This window comes from Macrosteles quadrilineatus, unplaced genomic scaffold, assembly GCF_028750875.1.
Source record: "Macrosteles quadrilineatus isolate MER2022 unplaced genomic scaffold, UCM_ALF_1.0 Scaffold_8__2_contigs__length_117827958, whole genome shotgun sequence".
NCBI classification, from domain to species: Eukaryota; Metazoa; Arthropoda; class Insecta; order Hemiptera; family Cicadellidae; genus Macrosteles; species Macrosteles quadrilineatus.
Window position 1 is genome coordinate 77,362,227 of NW_026542601.1, and position 19,153 is coordinate 77,381,379.

At 33.5% G+C, this 19,153-nt stretch overlaps 1 protein-coding gene across 1 annotated transcript in view; it reads left to right on the plus strand.

The window, feature by feature from the left end:
* The first annotated feature begins 250 nt into the window (after positions 1-250).
* The window catches only part of LOC129000929 (T-box transcription factor TBX20-like), a 55,105-nt gene continuing 36,202 nt past the window's right edge, over positions 251-19,153 (plus strand). Inside the window, exons 1-2 of the mRNA XM_054428014.1 lie at positions 251-368; positions 10,451-10,694. Coding sequence (XP_054283989.1) covers positions 251-368; positions 10,451-10,694 — 362 coding nt within the window. The remainder of the gene's footprint in view (positions 369-10,450; positions 10,695-19,153) is intronic.

Genomic DNA, 19,153 nt, shown 5'->3' on the forward strand with positions numbered 1-19,153 from the left:
TCCAATAGCCGGCCGCGGCGGTCAAGCCGAAATCAAGGAGGAAATTAACAATAGCGTTGTCATAAAGTCTTCGGTGAGTGTGGCGGAAGGATTTGATCGCGAAGCTCCTCCCTACCTCCCCCCCTGTCATCGGATTGATCCCCCCTCGCGATCCCGTAACTTTTCTAATCCGAGCGGAGTGTGGAAAAATGGCAGCAGTTTGCCGCCGAGCGTGGCCGCGTGTGTGAGTGGCGTGTGGAGACATGGAAGGATGATGGACGAGTGTTCTCTGAGGCCAGGAGCCACAGACTTCTCCATCGCCGCGATCATGGCAAGACAGGACAGACCGAGGACCAAGAGGAGTTCCAGGAAGGAGGACTCGTCTCCAGGTAAACTATGAATAAGTTACCTGGGAAATCATCGGGAAGATGCTTTAGAAATGTGATAAGTATTCTAAAAGGAATGACAATCATAATACCATAGAAGTGATAAATCAACATGCTAAGTAATTATCAGGTAATTAGGAAGTGAGAAAGGATATTCAAAGACTTCTTAAATTAAATTAAACTAATATTAACCACAGAAGTGATAAGATCAACATGTGTAATTGATAAGAAGTGAGGACAGAGATTCATAAAGACTTCTTAAATTTAATTAAATTAAACTAGTAAGAACTTCTTGAATATTGTACAACTAGGCTATCAAAGTGAGGAAGGATATTCGTTAACCACAGAAGTGATAAGATAAACATGTTAAGTCAAGTATAATTGATAAGAAGTGAGGAAGGATAAAGAAATTAAACTAGTAAGACCTTCTTGAACATTGTACGTCTGAAACTAAATTATACTAGTGTTAACCATAGAAGTGATAAGATCAACATGTTAAGTCAAGGGTAATTGATAAGAAGTGATGAAGGATATTCATAAAGACGTCTTAAATTAAATTAATCTAGTAAGAACCTCTTGAATATCCATTACACAACAATGAAAGTGAACATTTTTTTTTTACAGCACAGTACCTAGAAGATGTCAAAACAATATACCATAGTTTGACACTCGTCAGACCACGTGTAGAGAGCATGTTATATGTTATTCTGTTGTATACATAGGATAGGCTTTATGTTATTGTATACATAACAGTATTGTCAATGGATCTCTTGCAACTCATTGGAGTAAGTTACTAATTCTAAATGTATACGTTTGGTTAAGTAAATAAAACTCTCACGATGAGATGGATAAAGCTGGAATCTTGTCGTTGTTAATTTTAACTCATAATTTACGTACTTATATACATTTAATAATAATTGTTATATACATTTAATAATAATTGTTATATACATTTAATAATTGAGTTTATACATTTAATAAACACGTGTGTGTCTATGAAAAACTATTAGGCAAAATTAAAAAAAGGTTAACTAGTGCCATAGCACATACACTGTTAATGTCATCATACCAGGTAAAGCCTACCGGGAATTCATAGAAGCATAAACCTTAAAATGTTGACAACTTTTAAATTTAGAAAACTTGATCATAAATATTCGTTTTAACTGTATATAAATCACATTGTCTTTTAACATCATCGTTTCAAATGATATGGGGCATGGCCATAATATTCATTAAAAAAGTGCAACAACATCCATTTATAATAATAATAAAAAAAAAAAAAACAATAAAGATAATAAAGATAATGCAGCAATATTTTTATTTCCAAAGAGTTCCGCTGCATATTGTATAATAGTATAACCACGATACTTTAAATAGACAAACGCATTTAAACCACTCCAGTAATTGTATTGCTTGCAAGTAGTTTGAATTTTAACTAAAATTGTAATCTAAAGATAAATCAATAATCTTTAAATTTACACGATTGATCATTATTATTAAATTTGAGTTTATAAATTAATGCTCTCATTATCCAATATGGCATATATGATTAAGATAATTGCAATTTAATACCCATAGGTCTACGTGGATACATTTTATCACTGTACAAATTGTATACATGTAACTCACTTGCGGCCTTTACACTATATGTTTGATAAAAAAATACAATGCACACAATATTCCAACAATTATTGTATGAATATTAAGCTAAAATACATCACTTCTGGCATAAAACTAAATAAGATACAGTCCTTAGTCTGTAGATGTAATGATGTTATCATTACATTTAAACCACAAAAACCAAGCTCTACATAGTGTATTGCTCAATGTGGCCAAAAGTTTTTTACAATCAAGTGTAAGATAAAAAGTGTATATAATTATTCTTAGTCATGTACTTACAGTACTGCAAAACTAAGCTATAACTATTTATGAAAAAACTATCAGTTTAAAACTAATATCATATGCACCAGTATGTTGTCATATTTGTTTATCAAGGAATTTCCAAAAGTAAAACATTAAAATAGTAAATTCAAACAAGAAAGTACGAATATTTACAAATTTCCACATATACTGTATATATAAAAAACCAATCTTTTGAAACCAGACAAGTAGTTCAGCAGAGTTGCCACACGCGTACAGTGCTGCGCTCGCGGTAGCTGCGGCGGCGAGCGGAACTACGATGTTTGTTGTCAGAAGCCCGGCTCTACCACAGATCACAGAACCTGCACAAACAACATATGTTTGTTGAACAATGTGAAACCTGAAAATGTCAAAGCTAATCTTCTAAAATAATACAAAAATTGGGCGGTCGATTGACTAAACTAAATTTTGCTCGATTTCGAGTGACAAACATAGGCCTACTAATTGTTATATCGTTATAATACTATTGTTATAAAGTTGTAGTTTACTAAATCTTTCACAAAATATTCGGTCATTGTATAATTCTTTGAAATGTAGCGGTACATTTTTGAAAAAGTAATATTTGCAATGGAATGTAAGGAATTTTGAACGAATGCTAAACAAAATGTTTTAATCAGCCTTCTTAGATGAACCAAAAGAATACCGTTTTTTTTAATTCTTTATCATTGTATTATTATTCATAGTATCAATTTTCATTATAATTGATGAGATCGATATGCCACATAGGTGTGTATTTTAACCCAAATATGAGTGAAGGATGAGTGTAGAATGGTGTGAGATGATCTGTGTAGATTTGTTACTGCCTAAGATCAGCTGTTTCATTAGTCAGGATCATTTATTCAAAGCCCAATGATCAGGGAAATATTCATAGTTACAGCTTTTTCAGTATTTTTTTTTTCATATATTCACTCTATCATCATTATTAAACACCAATTTATTCAAATTACTGTTTCACTTTCTGTATTTAATTGTTTAAGTACATTTTGAATTTTTAGCAGCATATGTATTGTGTACAAATAAATCAACGTACTTACTCTCTTGGTTTGTTGGTTTATTTGAATCGTTACTACCAGTATTTTATGATATATATAAACCTCTTCTGTCTACAGTAGGCTACTAGAATCTACCATTTAAAAACTAAAATACAGTAATCTCTTAAATACAAATTTAAAAAAATTAAAAATTAATTAAGCTTTTTAAGTATGAGGTACATGATACATATTCAAGTTTTCTATTCATAAACAGCTGAATCTTAAATAAAAAAGGTTAACGCGTATCTAATTTCTTATCGGTCCGGAGCCGTCGATGTTTAAAGGTTCATAATAAATCTACAGCTATGTCTATAATAAAACGTCATTTCATTTACACAATTCAAAATTTTCCAATATACAAGTTAAAAGGTTTTATAGAACGGGCACTCCCTTCTACAAAAATAATAAACTATCGCATACAGTACAGAATTTTTTTTTTCATTTAAAAATGTAGTTTGATCATTTAAACATATACTTTAACCCCTATCTCAAACTAAAGCAATGGAATAGGAAATGCCAAGTCGAACCTTGACAAATAACATTTAAACTTTTAATTTATGCGACCCACTTTTCAACAGAGTAAATAAGAAAAGTCGCCTCGCAAGAAGTTTGTTCATAAACATCTGATCTTGTGTTCGTTCTGTTCCACTTCCTTTATGACCACCTGATAAGAAAACATGCAAGAGCTTAATGAATCTAATGAAGCATTTATTCTGCCCCGAATAAGTGGGTAAAGTGCAATATATCACTTCTTTGCTTTTTATGGATCTTAGCCTGCCTGTTTTAGCCTTGTGGTCTAGTGTTTGTTATATACGCATTGAAAAAGTAAAAAAAAATATATTGAAAAAAAGTAAAAAAACCCGTAAAGTTTATGAAATGTAATAAGTCATACCATTTTGGAAGTTACAATTTTTTTGTAATTTTATTTAAATTTTTATAAGGTGAAATACAATGAAAATAATAACATTCTGTCACTACAGTATTTTTAGCATACATATTTCCATCGATGTATATAGATACAGTAGAATAGCCACCAAATGTTAGACAATATATCAATGTACACCCTATTACTGTTATAAAAGTTATTACTGGTTTATGTGAATTTTCCATATATGAAATAAATTGTAGATGCATGAATACATATATAAATTCAATTGGGCTGATTTTAGTAGGGATAGTATTACTGGAAAGGAAAGTTCGTCTAAAATTAATTATTAGAACAGCAATTAATTATGTTTCAGGCCTTCAACATATTTATTCTTTATTCATTTTTAACATAATTATTTTATTTTATTTTCAACATAACGTGCCAACGCACCAAATAAAATAGTCTACACCTAATCATTATGAAAAAAAAACCATAAGTATAAAAAAAGTATAAGTTGTAGTATTTTAGAGCTAGCACACTATTTGTATAGTATTCCGATTATAAGACCACTATAAAAATTACATAATTTTATTAATTCAGTTGTTCAATATTAAAAATAAATTACACTTGTAAAATTCACTACATGGCTTTGATGATAATCCATCTGTAATATAAAATATATATATATATGCATACATTTAGAACACTAAATAAAAATGTATTATGCGCCGATATTTTTTTAAGGTAATTTTGCTAGATGGAAGTCTAAATTAGTTGTTCAATCTAAAATTAAATTCAACAACAGAAGCTGTAACGCTGAGTATAATATAAGTTGTTATACTGTATAGTTGTGGGTTATATTTATTTGTGGACGCTGGAAAGCCTAAATGATTAAAGGAAATAATATATATAATATACCTATATTACACATACGAGACGCTTAAATTATTAAGTACGGCATGTTAAGCTTTGATTAACAATTAACTTACGGAGAATATTCCAAATATTGCAAATTAAAATTTGTCATGATATTCTCATAGAAAGTATTGTAAAATGTTGTAGTTTTTTTTATGAAACTTGGCGAATCTATTTATTTTATACTGAGCTATTAATATTTTACTAAAACACTCCTTATTCGCCTCCCTGTAACAGCAAACATAAATAGATAAATTAAATAGATTTAATTGTAAATCAATTCAGGAAATATTCTTAGTCTGCAGGTTTGCTGCAGCACGGGCATTATTGAATTTTACGGCGATGCACTCAGATAAAAAAAATCAATTGCATTACTAAGCCCACTAGACGGATAGATCCTTTGATAATTTGAATGTAATGTATAGATAGATATTTTGCTTAATTTACTAAGGGTCCTATATTTTTTAAGGAAAATAGATGAATGTAAACTTGTGTATTATTTTATAATTTTAAGTCTTACACCGTAGTCGATTTCATGTAGCTTAACAAATTAAGTTAATAATTTTGTGTAAACAATAGATTTTTAATTGAATAACTAACTTCACTTGTTTCTTAAATTTGTGTAGCACATTTGGTCGTGTCCCATCCTATAATTTGTACCCCCTTGTAATAGACCTCTTCATTTATCTGTATATTTTTTACCTAATCCTTCCTGCATACAGGGGGAACTACGCTGAGACTGCTATAAGAAATAAATATCACTAAGTTGTACAGCTAAGATCATTAAATTTTACGTATTTATAACAAATAAACAGGATCAAAATATTAGCTTATATTATGTATGTTTTTGTAAAATCCTGCATGTTAGATATTCCAAGTTTTTATCTCAATACTTTGTCCACGCCACTGCGAGTTCTATGTTTCACATTCAAATAAAAATCTTGTAAAAAAACCTAACAAGGTCCTTTTTTGTTTTTTAAATTTTCATATTCATTCTCACCCACTGCAGTTGGCTATTGATAGTGTGGGTGGTCTACTAGTAGCTGTTGTTGGGTGGCCTACTACTAGTAGCTGCTGGTAGCACATTCTATATCCCACGTCTATAATCACCGTGCTCCAATAATGAAGCTTATGCAATCTTGAAGATTAGAGCGAGCTGGTCGATCGTGTACTTAGTTACCTGTGTCTAGAGAAACTAAGATATCAAAGTGAGTGCTCAAAGTTAGAGAAATATTACTGTTGTGACAGCTGATTAAATAATACTAGCTGATACACACCATCGTTATACCATACTGTAATTAATTGTTGGGTGAAAGATTATTTAGACAAGGCAGTAGAAACGGTTTAGAGTATTTTTTAAATAACACATTAGTAACTAATCATAAGTTTACACATAAGTTTTTTTATCTATTCAAACTCTTAATGTCCCAAATACATTTAACAAGAATAAACCTAAGATGTAAGAAGAGTTTTATAACACATGAATTATTTTAAGTTTGATTATCTATATATTAATAGGCAAGCATGTTTCTTTAAAACCTTTTTTCTCAGCTCGTGTGCATCGTAGGGAAAATCTACGCATACCGTTGGAAAGCTATTTTCCTGTAGGTGTGCAGAATCCCTTTATAAATTTAAATAGGCTCAAAGATAAGCACAAAAAATGAGTTTAAAAATTTGAAAAAATTAACATGGATCTTATGCGTTGCTATGCTGGTTACGAAATAACAACGAAATATAAACAGAAAATCAAAACAAAAATGGAGGAAACTCCAATCACATGTTTTATTTACAGTGTGGGGTGAAAATAGATAAGTGAGTACATTAGATATTTTTGGTCGAGTTTCGACCACTGGACGACCTCTCGTTTAGTTTAAACCGTGCTGAACAAAGTAATGAAGTAATGTATTGAATAATACATTATATTTATAGTTTTTATTGTCTTATCTAGTAAATGTATATAAACTAGGAAACAATGCTAATTTTGTAGTTTTGCAAAAGATAAAACACCGTTAAACTATATCTACCTGATCAATATGAAACTATAGTCTAAAATACATTTGTCTGAGAAACATTATCAAACCGCAAAGTATTTAAATTATTATCTTTCCATGCCAAAGCTGTACTGAAGCCACGTTTAGAAGGGAAATTTTCTATTGATACTTCACTGATGGAAGTTGTTGAAAAAGTTTTAACTTTTCACCACGCCGAACCGAAAAGGGAAATCGTTGTAAACCATAGCATACCTACCAACTATCGTAGTGCGAAAACCCAAAAGAGAAAATACACATTAACATTGTTTAAGACAGTCTCATCCATACAAGTTCTCTTGAAAAAAAGCTGGCTACAGATGGTAATATAGATGGAGTACTTCAACTTCAAGTCAACAATACAAAGTAGAACTAGTGGAAACTTTATGGTTTGAATATCAGCAAAAGGTTAGAAAAAGTTGGATAACCTTTCAGTGTATTCTGATTGGCTGCCGAGTTGCCTGATATGTGCGGATGATTGCAAATAACAATAATTTACTATTATACTGTGGAAATGGTTATTTGGAAGAGCGAATGATGCCATTAATAGGTTCACTATCAAACAAAAGGTTTTTTAACGCTTTAGATGCTCTTGCTCTACAAAGCCTTCTTGATTATTCTAATGCGTCAAGATGTTTTGTAATGAATTCTGTCAAAAATACCTAATGTAAAATCCATTATTTGATTTATGATTCCTTTCACCATGTCCGATACCATTGACGGATTCAATATCAATGGCTATATTTCAAATTGCTGTTTAAATCCTTAATGCAGTATTGATCAAGCAACGGTACTTTATCTCAAATAAAAGATAACCTTTTAATGTTTATGATTAGAGATTTTGTACTGTCAAATTCATTAAATTATGATTGGGATTTATTCCACTAGTAGGCCTACCGATGCCTTAGGTCCAATATGCATAACGTGTCATTTTTGAACCACTAAAAACTGTCCCGATATTTATTTTACATATAGTGTTTTAATTATGATATGGTACTTAACTTAAAAAATTCTAAAACCCTGTTAAAATTATTTCATTTGATCTAAGGTTTTTTGCTAATATTGGCAACATAATTAGTCTCAACATTCATCACCGTATTTTTTATGTGGGAAAACTTTATGGTTTTTAAATCTTTAAAGCAGCCTTAATCCTGATATGGTTCTTTTCTTCGTTTGAAAAGAGAACACTAAACAAATTTACGGTGAAACATTCTTACGAAATCTTAACTCCAATTGCGATTATTATTACCAATACTAATACCATAGTTAAAATCAATATCCAACACAAGTAATATTTTAACCTGCATAAAAATCCCTCTCTTTAATATTAAAAACCGTCTAAATCAGGACGTGATACTTAATTTCAAAGACAAAATAAATTTTTCGTCATACTGCAGCAAAAATAGCCGTTTTTAAAGCATGCGTTGCGGGTCCAAAGTAGCATTTTACTCTCTAGGGAGTAAAAATGATTTTAGTCTCTAGGGAGTAAAAATCAGCTGTTGTAAAGAGTTGTAAATTTCGGTTGTGACAATCTTATCGATCGAAATAATTTATCGATTGATTTATTAGGTAAGGCTTAGCCTATTGTTGTCCGTCGCTCTACATTATATAAAAGATTATTGAATAAAAATATAACGTTCACACTTTCATACTGCACAAAAACCTTTCTCGATCTCCAATCTTCAAACCCTTCTTGATCTAGATTTTAATGCGCCTTTACAAAGATGATGCTTCATGGTAAACGATCAGAAATATTGTCAAAATATAATTTCGTTACGGTTCCCCAACACGAGTTCTACGTGTTGTCGCCAGTGACACGACCGTGCGATGGTATCCGCCGTGTTGCCGTGTTGCCGTGTCGGTGTCGGTAGTGAAGACTATAATTATCCCTGGTTTATCGACAGTGTACGTTATAATCGTGCCGCTCGCCGCACCTCACTGTATAAACGCTAAATACCGCCGCCATCTTGGGGACGGACCTATTTAACTTATAGCTGGGCAATGATACTGAACTGTTAGTAGTTAATGTAGTCCGTGGGAAAATACGGGGCTGTAAAGATCAATGGTTAAAAGAAATTATGAGGAAGTCGGTTGGTTGTGGAGTAAAATAGTAGGTATACTGTGTTATTAAATGTTAGACTATTTGTGTGAATAAGTTTTACAACTTTTTTTGACTACCATGGATTAAGCGTACTGTGTAGATATACATTTTTAATTTTAGTTTATGACCAGTAATACCTAGATGAGTTGGTAACTGCTTTTTTATTTCTTCGTATTTATCCAGAGTTAAAATATTTAGCGTGTACTACCACTGTCCTATGGTATGACCGGAAAATAGAATACATACTGTATGACAGACAAGTATAGCAATATGTAATTCTTTTGTCTATGGTACAATTCACAAAAAAGATTAAAACAATTATTCTTCATCAACGTTCTCGGTCATCAATCACGAAACATACTGTAAATGTTTATTTTACAATAGAAAAGACATCCACTTTTATAATTAAGAATAAACAATTAAGCTAAACTAAATATTTTGTATTCAAATAAGTTTATCTGGAAGTTTTAGATACAAATGCTGAGGTACTTGAATGTGTTTATGTTAACATTTTTAAGAGTCAGGAAAAGCTTCAAACCCTGATCTTGTTATATAATGTTAAAATTTTGTCAGGAAAAACATAATGATTGTTATCTAATTAATTTCACCCTAGAACTCATCATCCTTAGTTGTCAGATGTGTTCATTTATGTAAATGCAGCAGCCCGTTGAATTTAACTAAATCCAGACACACCTCTGGCACGGATCCCACTAGGTAATTGCTTAGAAATATCCCAAGCTCTAAATAATTGGGAAAAACTAACTGTGTCTATCACTCAAATCATTTGTGACCCCTTAGACGTATTTTGGTAGTTTGGTAGATATGCGTAATTAGAAGGATGCCGGTTCGATCCTGAGAAAAGCCAGTATCTTTTTGTTAGTTCGAAACTGTTGCACTTTGGACTTTTAAAAATGTCGCTGGGTATAATTGGTTGTTCTTAGTCAGTAACATCCACAGATCATCTCACTCCACTCTACACTAATATTTCACTCATATTTGGGTTACACACCTAGGTGGCGTCCCCATCTCAATTGATAATGATAGTTAGAAACCGAGATATTATATAGTTAACTTGACACAAATTGACTTCATCGTAAAAATCCAATCCAGTCCAAATCTAAATAACCTTGCTTTCTCTCCTCCTGAAGACAAACTAAACTGCAAAAAAACCCAAAATACACATTATTCTTCACAAAGCTCTCACACTCTCCTTCATGTTGCAGACGACAGCCGGCGGAGGGACCGCGACACTCCACCGGAGATCTCGTCGTCGACGGGTGGCCTGGGGGACGACTCTGGTGCGGGAGGTGCAGGACCAGGCTGCCCAGGAGGATTCCCCAACCCTGCTCTTCAGGAGCGCTGCAACTGTGAGGAGTTGAGGCACGTCACGTGTCACTTGGAGACCAAGGAATTATGGGACAAGTTCAACGAGCTGGGGACCGAGATGATCATCACCAAGACTGGCCGGTTAGTGTTGTTTGAGAGTCCTTAGGGTAAAGTGGCTGGGAAATAGGGCAAACGCGCTATTTAGGATCCCTATCTGAACTTTTGAGTTGTTCCCCTGACCTTAAGGGGCATTTAAAGAAACATCCGAGTTGTTCCCCTGACCTAAAGGGGTATCCAAAGAAACGTCCTAGTTGTTCCCCTGACCTAAAGGGGCATCCAAAGAAACGTCCTAGTTGTTCCCCTGACCTAAAGGGGTATCCAAAGAAACACCCAAGGGATGTACGATTTTAAGTGGTTTAAAATAGATGATGGAGTTTACGTTTGAAGGAGGAGGCAATATGTGTAAAGGATAGTATAAAGGGTTAAAGGATAGTTTTGAAGAAGATAGAAGATGTCTTATGTATGGATTGGAGATGGAACGGGGACTGTATATGGTGTACTGCAGGAGTGTACTGCTAAGAGAAGCAGTAGGTATGGTAGCATACATTGGGGGTGTAACACTTTATCCATGATAGTAGCATTTTAAACATCGGACGTTTACCTGATAATCAGAAGGTCAAAATTTCGCTCCTGGGAATTGTCAATAGCTTTTTAGATTTGAAATTTGATAAGATGTAATTGATTATTGCATTTTTAATAATTCTCCCTAAAACAATGTGATTTTTGTTAGTATAAATTTTATCGCCTTTACATTCAGCACTTACCCTCTATCTTCATCTTAAAATACCCAGATGTGTCGTCATCGTAAGAAAGCTGGAAAACAGGAAATTGTGTATTGGAAAAATGGAAGAAATGTGCGAATTTAATTGGTATTTAAGTGCAGAAATGGTGGTGACCGTGTTTGGGTTAAGGGTGGAGGGAATGTGAGATATTGACAAAGGTGTATGAGAAGGGATGTTGATAGAATGAAGGGTTGTGATGATCTTAGGGAGGGTACAAAATCTCAGATGTATGGAGGGATGGGGAAGGGAAGAAGGGTGAATATTGTGTTGAGAAACAGGTTTAGTAGCATACATCAAGATGGATAACTAAATCTCTACCAATTTAATAGATATAGTAATTCGATGACGTATTTGCTTTGTAAGACAATTTTATTTTTCTTTTGGCGAAAATATTAGTACTACTTACTTAAGTTTTGTTTCGACAGATAAAAATAGGCCTACCCATTACTAAACAACGTATTTTGCGTTACAGTATATTCTAGCTAATGCACAGATTACTTATACTATTAAGGGTGTTTCCAAATTGTCTGGACATATTTTGTGGACTTGTTCCTTGGGCTAAGACAAACATAAAATGCCATATAAATATAGGTCTAAAATGCCTAGATTTCTGTTTGTCGGCCTGTTTGTGATTTTTAACAATTATTTTATATCTTGGCAATTTTTCAAGATAGAAATTTCAAAATTAGTAAAAATGTGTATTTTAGTAGGTAAAAAGAGCTTACAAAGTTTCGTTCCAAAATCTGAAGCCATTTCAATATGGCGGCCATTTTTAAATTCTCTAACTTTTTGATCTGAAAATACAATTGTCTTAATATTTACGGTTTTCATGAAATTTGCATTAAAGATTTTAAATGGCCGCCATATTGAAATGGCTCGATATATTGGAACGAAAATTTGTAAGCCCTTTTTTTACTTACTAAAATACACATTTATACCAATTTTGAAATTTCTATCTTAAAAATGACCAAGATATAAAAAGTTCTTTAAAATCACAAACAGACCGACAAACAGAAATCTAGTCATTTTAGACCCATACTTATATGGCATTTTTGTTTGTCTTAGCCAAAGGAACAAGTTCACAAAATATGTCCAGAAATTTGGAGCCACCCTGTATACTTGTTCACATATACTTTTCTACAGTCTAAACTTACAAAATTCCAATCAAACCCTCTATGTTACAATATTAAATCAACTTTTAAAGCCTAACAAATCGCAACATACATTCTCGGCTGTATGTGAATGTTGTTAAACCTCGGCCTGCGAACCGAGCAGCGAAGCTGGGATCTCGAAAATATTCATTAAAAGCAGTCCAAAAATATGGACTCCATTGCGGGATAATCCTGCTATTAGTCCCCGTTGTTTAACACGTCCACTGTGCGTTCTCATCGTGGAATTATCACTGTCGATAACTTGTTCTGGCTAATTATAGTGGTTGGAATTGCGTATTATTTGAATTCGTCCTTTATATTGATCTAATTAATTTTATTTTCTATAAATAATGTAAACAAAGCGTGGTAGTAGTATAATATGGACAATAATTACTTTTAGATACTAATGAACATTTGATTTTTTGGAGTGTAAAAGATACTAAAAAACTGAAACTGGGAAGAACTATAGTTATTTCGTGTCTATATACCAAACTAAAAACTAAGGAAACTTTTATCGGTAGTGTTGTGTAAAAAAATATAAACTAGAAATACCTTGATATATCTCGTGTTGGGAAAAATATTATGTACTCTACTCTATCGATGGTTTAGGAAAAATATACTAAATATGTCTTCAACCTATACCTTGATTACGTGGTGACAGTGGTGCATACATTTAAATTTTTTAAACTAACTTATACAATAAATAGTTTTATAAGAATTATTTAACCATTCATCTTTGGATAGTGATACAAATTTGTTTATGTGCCTCTACTTCAAATGGACACTAACAGATATTTTTAATTTACTAGAAATACCCTCTTTGCCATAAAAAAAATAATAATTAAGAAAAACATAAGTGCGAGGAGAGAAAATAACGATAACATGTATATTTAAGGAAATTTTTGTACAATTTGCATTGAAGATATTTAAGTAACCAACATATCATTAATCTTAAACGATCAGTAAAACGGATGTACAACTATAATTTTAATCCCAATGCTACATTTTGTAAAAACTAATTAGTCACATCAGCTTGTGAAAAACACGTAAAGCGATCTTCCTCCACCGTGTCTACTTTACTAAATACACCGGATTAAAAACAAAACAAGCACATGACGCCCGGGGCGTAATATATTCTGGAGGGGGTCTTGCTGAACACCCTGTATACACAACAGATGTGGCGGATAAATAAACATAGCGACAGACGGGACCCTGTTAGGATGGAAATGCGTTGTGATTGACAACAGGGGCTGGTTGCCGGGCAACCCCCTCTACTCCCTCCAGCCACTCCAGAGAGCGGAACGTTCGGATTATTTACAGAAGCGGCGTTAAAAAAACGTGCGAGTAACAAACTAGACTTGCGTGTCTGACGTCACGGTGGGCAACGGACGAGGATTGACGGATGAACGGGGGTAATGTAAATCGAAAAATGCTCAAGGTATGTTGACAATATGAGAGATTACTGTACATTTTTCAAAAAAATGATCGGTTCTTAGTTTATGTGTCACTATAACTATTTCTGAGTGGACTGCAAAAAGGCATCAGGATGACCAAAAACTCTACATTATGCAAAGTATGTAAGATTTCAATGGTTGATCATCCTAAAGAAATATGCAAGTCTACTTTGTATGGAGGGATTCCTATGGTAGAACCATTCTCTCTAAAAAAAGTGATCAATTGAACATCAGTATCAAAATTCCATAGCAATCTAACTATTATAAAATTGAGGTGGTGTCTGTCTGTCTGGGCAGCTGTCACGACTGAAAATACTAAACCGATACAGGCAAAATAAAGCACAAAGATGGTCCACATATCTAGGAATGTCATAGGCCTATTCACTTCCCTGAGATCCTCTCGGGCTACGCCTCTTGGATGTGCAAAGTTTTGAGGTGAGGTTTTCAAAATTAAATATTAATTGGTCTCCATGGAAGCATGAGAATATTCAAAATGTTTACCTTTGCGTTGACATTTTAATGTAAACAGTCAGAACTGTCAAATGATCATTTCACAATTTCAGACAGCTGATCCAAAGAAATTAAATACCATATTTTACACAACTATGTGGTAAGACTATTTAATCTAAACCTTTATGATGGATTATTTATTCTAAATCTATTTCAATGATAAGGAAATAGTTCTTCCCGTTGCGAAGCTCGAGTACAGCAGCTCGTCCTGTATACAAAAGGTTGACAATTTCCCAACAGCACTGTTTACTGTTTGACATGTTTACATCACAGACGTTGAAGGTGAGCACGTGACGTCACTATTGCAGGAAGCCACGGTGATCTATTGCCGAAATTGTTGATATTAAGCTATCAAGCGATGCGTATTCACTGCAAATCAAAGTGAAACTTCCGTCCGGTGTTTTGTACTCGTGTCCAACGTCAGCGATGTGTGGTGGACAGGTTGGCGAAGGAAACAGCTGTCACTGGACACGGCACGCGACTGAGGGTGTCCACGGGTAATGTAGGAAGTCGTGGTCTGGACATCCTAGAGTCTCTGGAGCGAGGAGGTTTAAGACGGTGACACACTATCGATCTTTCCCCGGATCAAGACCCTGATCCGAGCAGGGAGAAGGGAGCATCTTCGATAGTGTGTCAGGGGTCCGTACACCGATCCAGACGGCGAACCAAACATCAGGACGAGCAGGGAGACGAGCGCTCTGGAGGCGGGTTTTTGGTGAAAGGATCGTTACGATCGTAAAGATCGTTACGATGTGCTGACTTCGAAGTGATGTACGATAGTGTGTCACGGTATATTTGTGCCCCGTACGCCGTCGCGAGCGCCGCACCTAGCGGCTGCCTGCGCTAGGTTGATAGTTCTAATTTAATATGGCAATTAAACTCTTTAATTTATAAAATGATTAAATGTTGGGTAATGTTTTGCCATTATATATAATTAGCATTTTTGTTGTAATTTTGTGGTTTGTTTGGTCAAGGTTGAAATATTTTATAAGTTGAAACCGTTAAATCAATGATGTCAATAATGTTAAACTTGGATTAAGTAATTGATGTTATACTTAAATTCTTTCAAAATTAATATAAACTATTATTAAAATGATTACTCTGTAACATGTTTTTCCATGTTTTATTACTGTTTTATTATTACTGAGGGCTCTCACTCACACACGTTCTTAATCTCTATCTAAACTCCCTTTTGCCGCGCTCGGTAGAATTCGTCTTGGTCTTGTTCGGGGAAATGTTCGGATTTAAATTTTGGTGATACAGTACCTCCCTTCTCCTTTCTCATTCCTCCCTGCTCTGTTCGGGGTCTTAATCGGGGAAAAGATCGATAGTTTGTCACCGCCTTTAGTGTGGAAGACGAGTCAATGGGTACAGAAGTCGTGCTGTCTTGGCATCCTAGAGTCCAATAGCCTATAGACTCGGGATCAATAGTCAAGCGACTGGCGAGAAGTTTTATCGTCCAAAATAGACGAAATCCATTTAGACTTCCGACTGCGATGCGATCCAATTTGAATAATAGTTCTCGTAATGGAAAGATTGCGTCGAATACAGCGAACGTGAAATGCTCAGCCTTCTGTGGAAAATGATTTCCCCGAGGAAATTACTCCGCTTTTGATTATGGTTTTATTGTTGATCACGTGGCGAAACTAATCATAACCTGTGAGAATTGTGATTTCCATGTTGTAAGGTGAGTTAAATATCGGCTGGATTGTAAGTTTTGTTGCTAGAGGTTTATTTAAATAAAATCTAACTGGCTGAATGTATTATCCCTTTGCAACATTTAAATAGTATCTCATAAGTATAGCCTATGAGGATGTTTAAACTGTTTTAAAAATAAAAAATAAAAGTGCTATTACAATATCTAAAATTTGTATTTTAAGAATCTTGATAAAGAGCTTGTGGGTAAGTGTTGAATTGGGAAATATTACCGAATTGTTTCATCGAACCTGCTAATGTTATATGTATTTGGAAGCATACAATTTTATTCGAGATCAAGCATAATTAAATTTTTGGGACTGTTGTGTAAACAATCTCATAATCTTATACAAAATAAGTTGTATTTTCCAAATAGGCCACACTTTACTAGCACAGTGTCTATTGTAATACTATTATTTTATTTGACTAGTTTAATCAGCGCAATCAGTTAAAGAAAACCAAATGGTGAACATTTATAGGCATGCACTGTGGATGCGATACTCCCTGGTGTGGATTAACGCACTAGTGAGTACTACGACTATCCGCAGTACTATCCTGATAATTAGACCAATTCGTTAATACCAAGGCGAAAATGTGGTTTGGATTCCGCTATAAATAGTAGGTCCCTTGTGGGCTATTAGTTAACAGCTGTGTCTAAGGAATATGTCGGCCTTAAACAAGACTACAAGATTAGAAATAATCAACGTTTGCAGTAAACACAAAAAGTGGAATAATAACTTTGTATTAATAGTCAGTAAAAACTTCTAGTACAAAACTGAACAAATGATTAACCAGTGTAAATAAAACTTTGAAACCACGCACTTTATTATTCACATAACCATTTTTTTACAACCTCATCTAATTTTACTCCATAGCAACTTATATAATATTTTTCGATAAATGGAATTACAACTTACCACATTTGTCTCCGCAGTAATAGTGTTAGGGTTGTGCTGTGGTGCTAGTGGGTGGGGGGGTGATTAAGCCCAATATTGCCGCCGCTCGATTCGTTATCAATCGTAAACAATTTGCCGGTCTTTGTCATTAGCCGATGGCGCAATAATTCCATTGTTAATACGAACGCCGCCGCGCCTTCGGCTAAATCGGTTAGGCGCTATTTTCCAATTTGAAAGTGTTATGCCGCTTGTGATATATTTTTTCAATTTACCAGGGTCATTATTTTTGGGGTTGCATTTAAGAAACTGTAGCACGATATGATTCAAGTAATCCTACATTGTAGTACGAGCTATGTGTGTCTGTCTGTAATATCGTAGACAAATATTCCATTTGTCTATGGTAATGTATATCTCGAAATCTAGCGGAAGGATTTTGACTAAATTTAGGAAATTTTTATGGGATAGCCCTAAAAACGTGATTGGCGACAGCCAATCCCTCAGGAAAATTCGTATTTCGCTACACAACTCATTTGTAAAAGTAAAAATTTAACATTGGCCTTATAAATTGCCAAGTAACTATGTTGGTAGAATAAAATAACAATAGTAAACAAAAGAGTTGAAACGTGTGTTTATAACAAGCCATCTACAGTATACTATCAAGTCAAAGATACTAGCAAATTATAAAATACAGTACAAAGTGATAATACTAAAGATGATTACTCAATATAGGAGAAAATAGAGCAAGTCAGTGTTGAAGAGTGTTTCGTGTTGGTGCTGTTTGAGTGCACTGGCGTCAATTCAATGTTTCACTCTTGTAAAGTAGATTTTACAATTTGTATACACTCTTTTTGATATTTTACATAACTTGGACGGGTGCTGTATTGATAATGAAATGAAATTCCACCGGAACTTAAATAATAAAATCCAAAATTTAAAAACGTGAGTTTCCTTTATATTGTTTTTACTACAGAAATAAACCATAACGAGCCATGGCTCAGTCCCCAGGTACTATAGAAACCAATTAACATTGACTATTAAATAGTTATCAACAGTCATGCTCTATCCGACTGGTTTTAATGGACTACTACTTGTATGTCATTAGGTATGATAAATTTTATTGTAGCTTAACTTGATTATTTGAGACACCTTGTCTTAACCATAATATGTACCTATAAAAGTTGTATCTAAAGAAATTTACTACACATTGTGTTGGATGGTTGATAAGGATATTATTCTATCCAAATAAATTTATCTAAGTCGGTTGTTCTTTACTTTTAAAGCCATTGACACAAGCCAAGATGTTGTCATATTACGGTAGGTCAAATGTAAACCTATTAAGTGGACGCTAACAAAATATCATGTTTTTTACATTAAAGAACAAGTAACATTTATTTTCTTACAGTTTAAAATTAGATTTAACTTTAGTTTTTACACTTTAGGATTTTAAAAATATCCCATGTTGCATAAACAAACAAGTACTAAATCATAAATGTACTAAATGTGAAAAGTGTTAAATTTATTTAATAAATAACTTACAAGGATATAAAGTAAATTTAGGGATAAAGTTAATTTTCTTATACGTATATCTCATTATCTGCAAAATCATTATTTGCTTATAGATTTATTAGGTATAAACGTTTACACTGTAGAATAAACGTATAAATAAATGTATACGTATTAATAAATGTATAATTTGTCTTAAAATTATACGGGGTGTCCATAAAAAAAACCTTTCAGGACTTTGGTATATGATTCCATATACCAAAGAAAGAGACAGGCCAATTTATTTGTTTTCTTAACATAGATCTCTTCAAATTTAATATACATACCACGTATTTTAAACATCAATTAGAAAGTTTTGGAAGATAACAATTTATATGTAGCCTATAAAAGTCAAAATGGCTGATATCTGGGTAAATATGTGTTTTCGGACATACCTTCGTAATTATGTATTTTTTTTCTTTCTTTTAGAATGAGGAATCATATTCTCCTGTATGCAAAACATTATCAGAGAAGACATTGATTTGATGTAGTATAGCATAGATGTTGTTA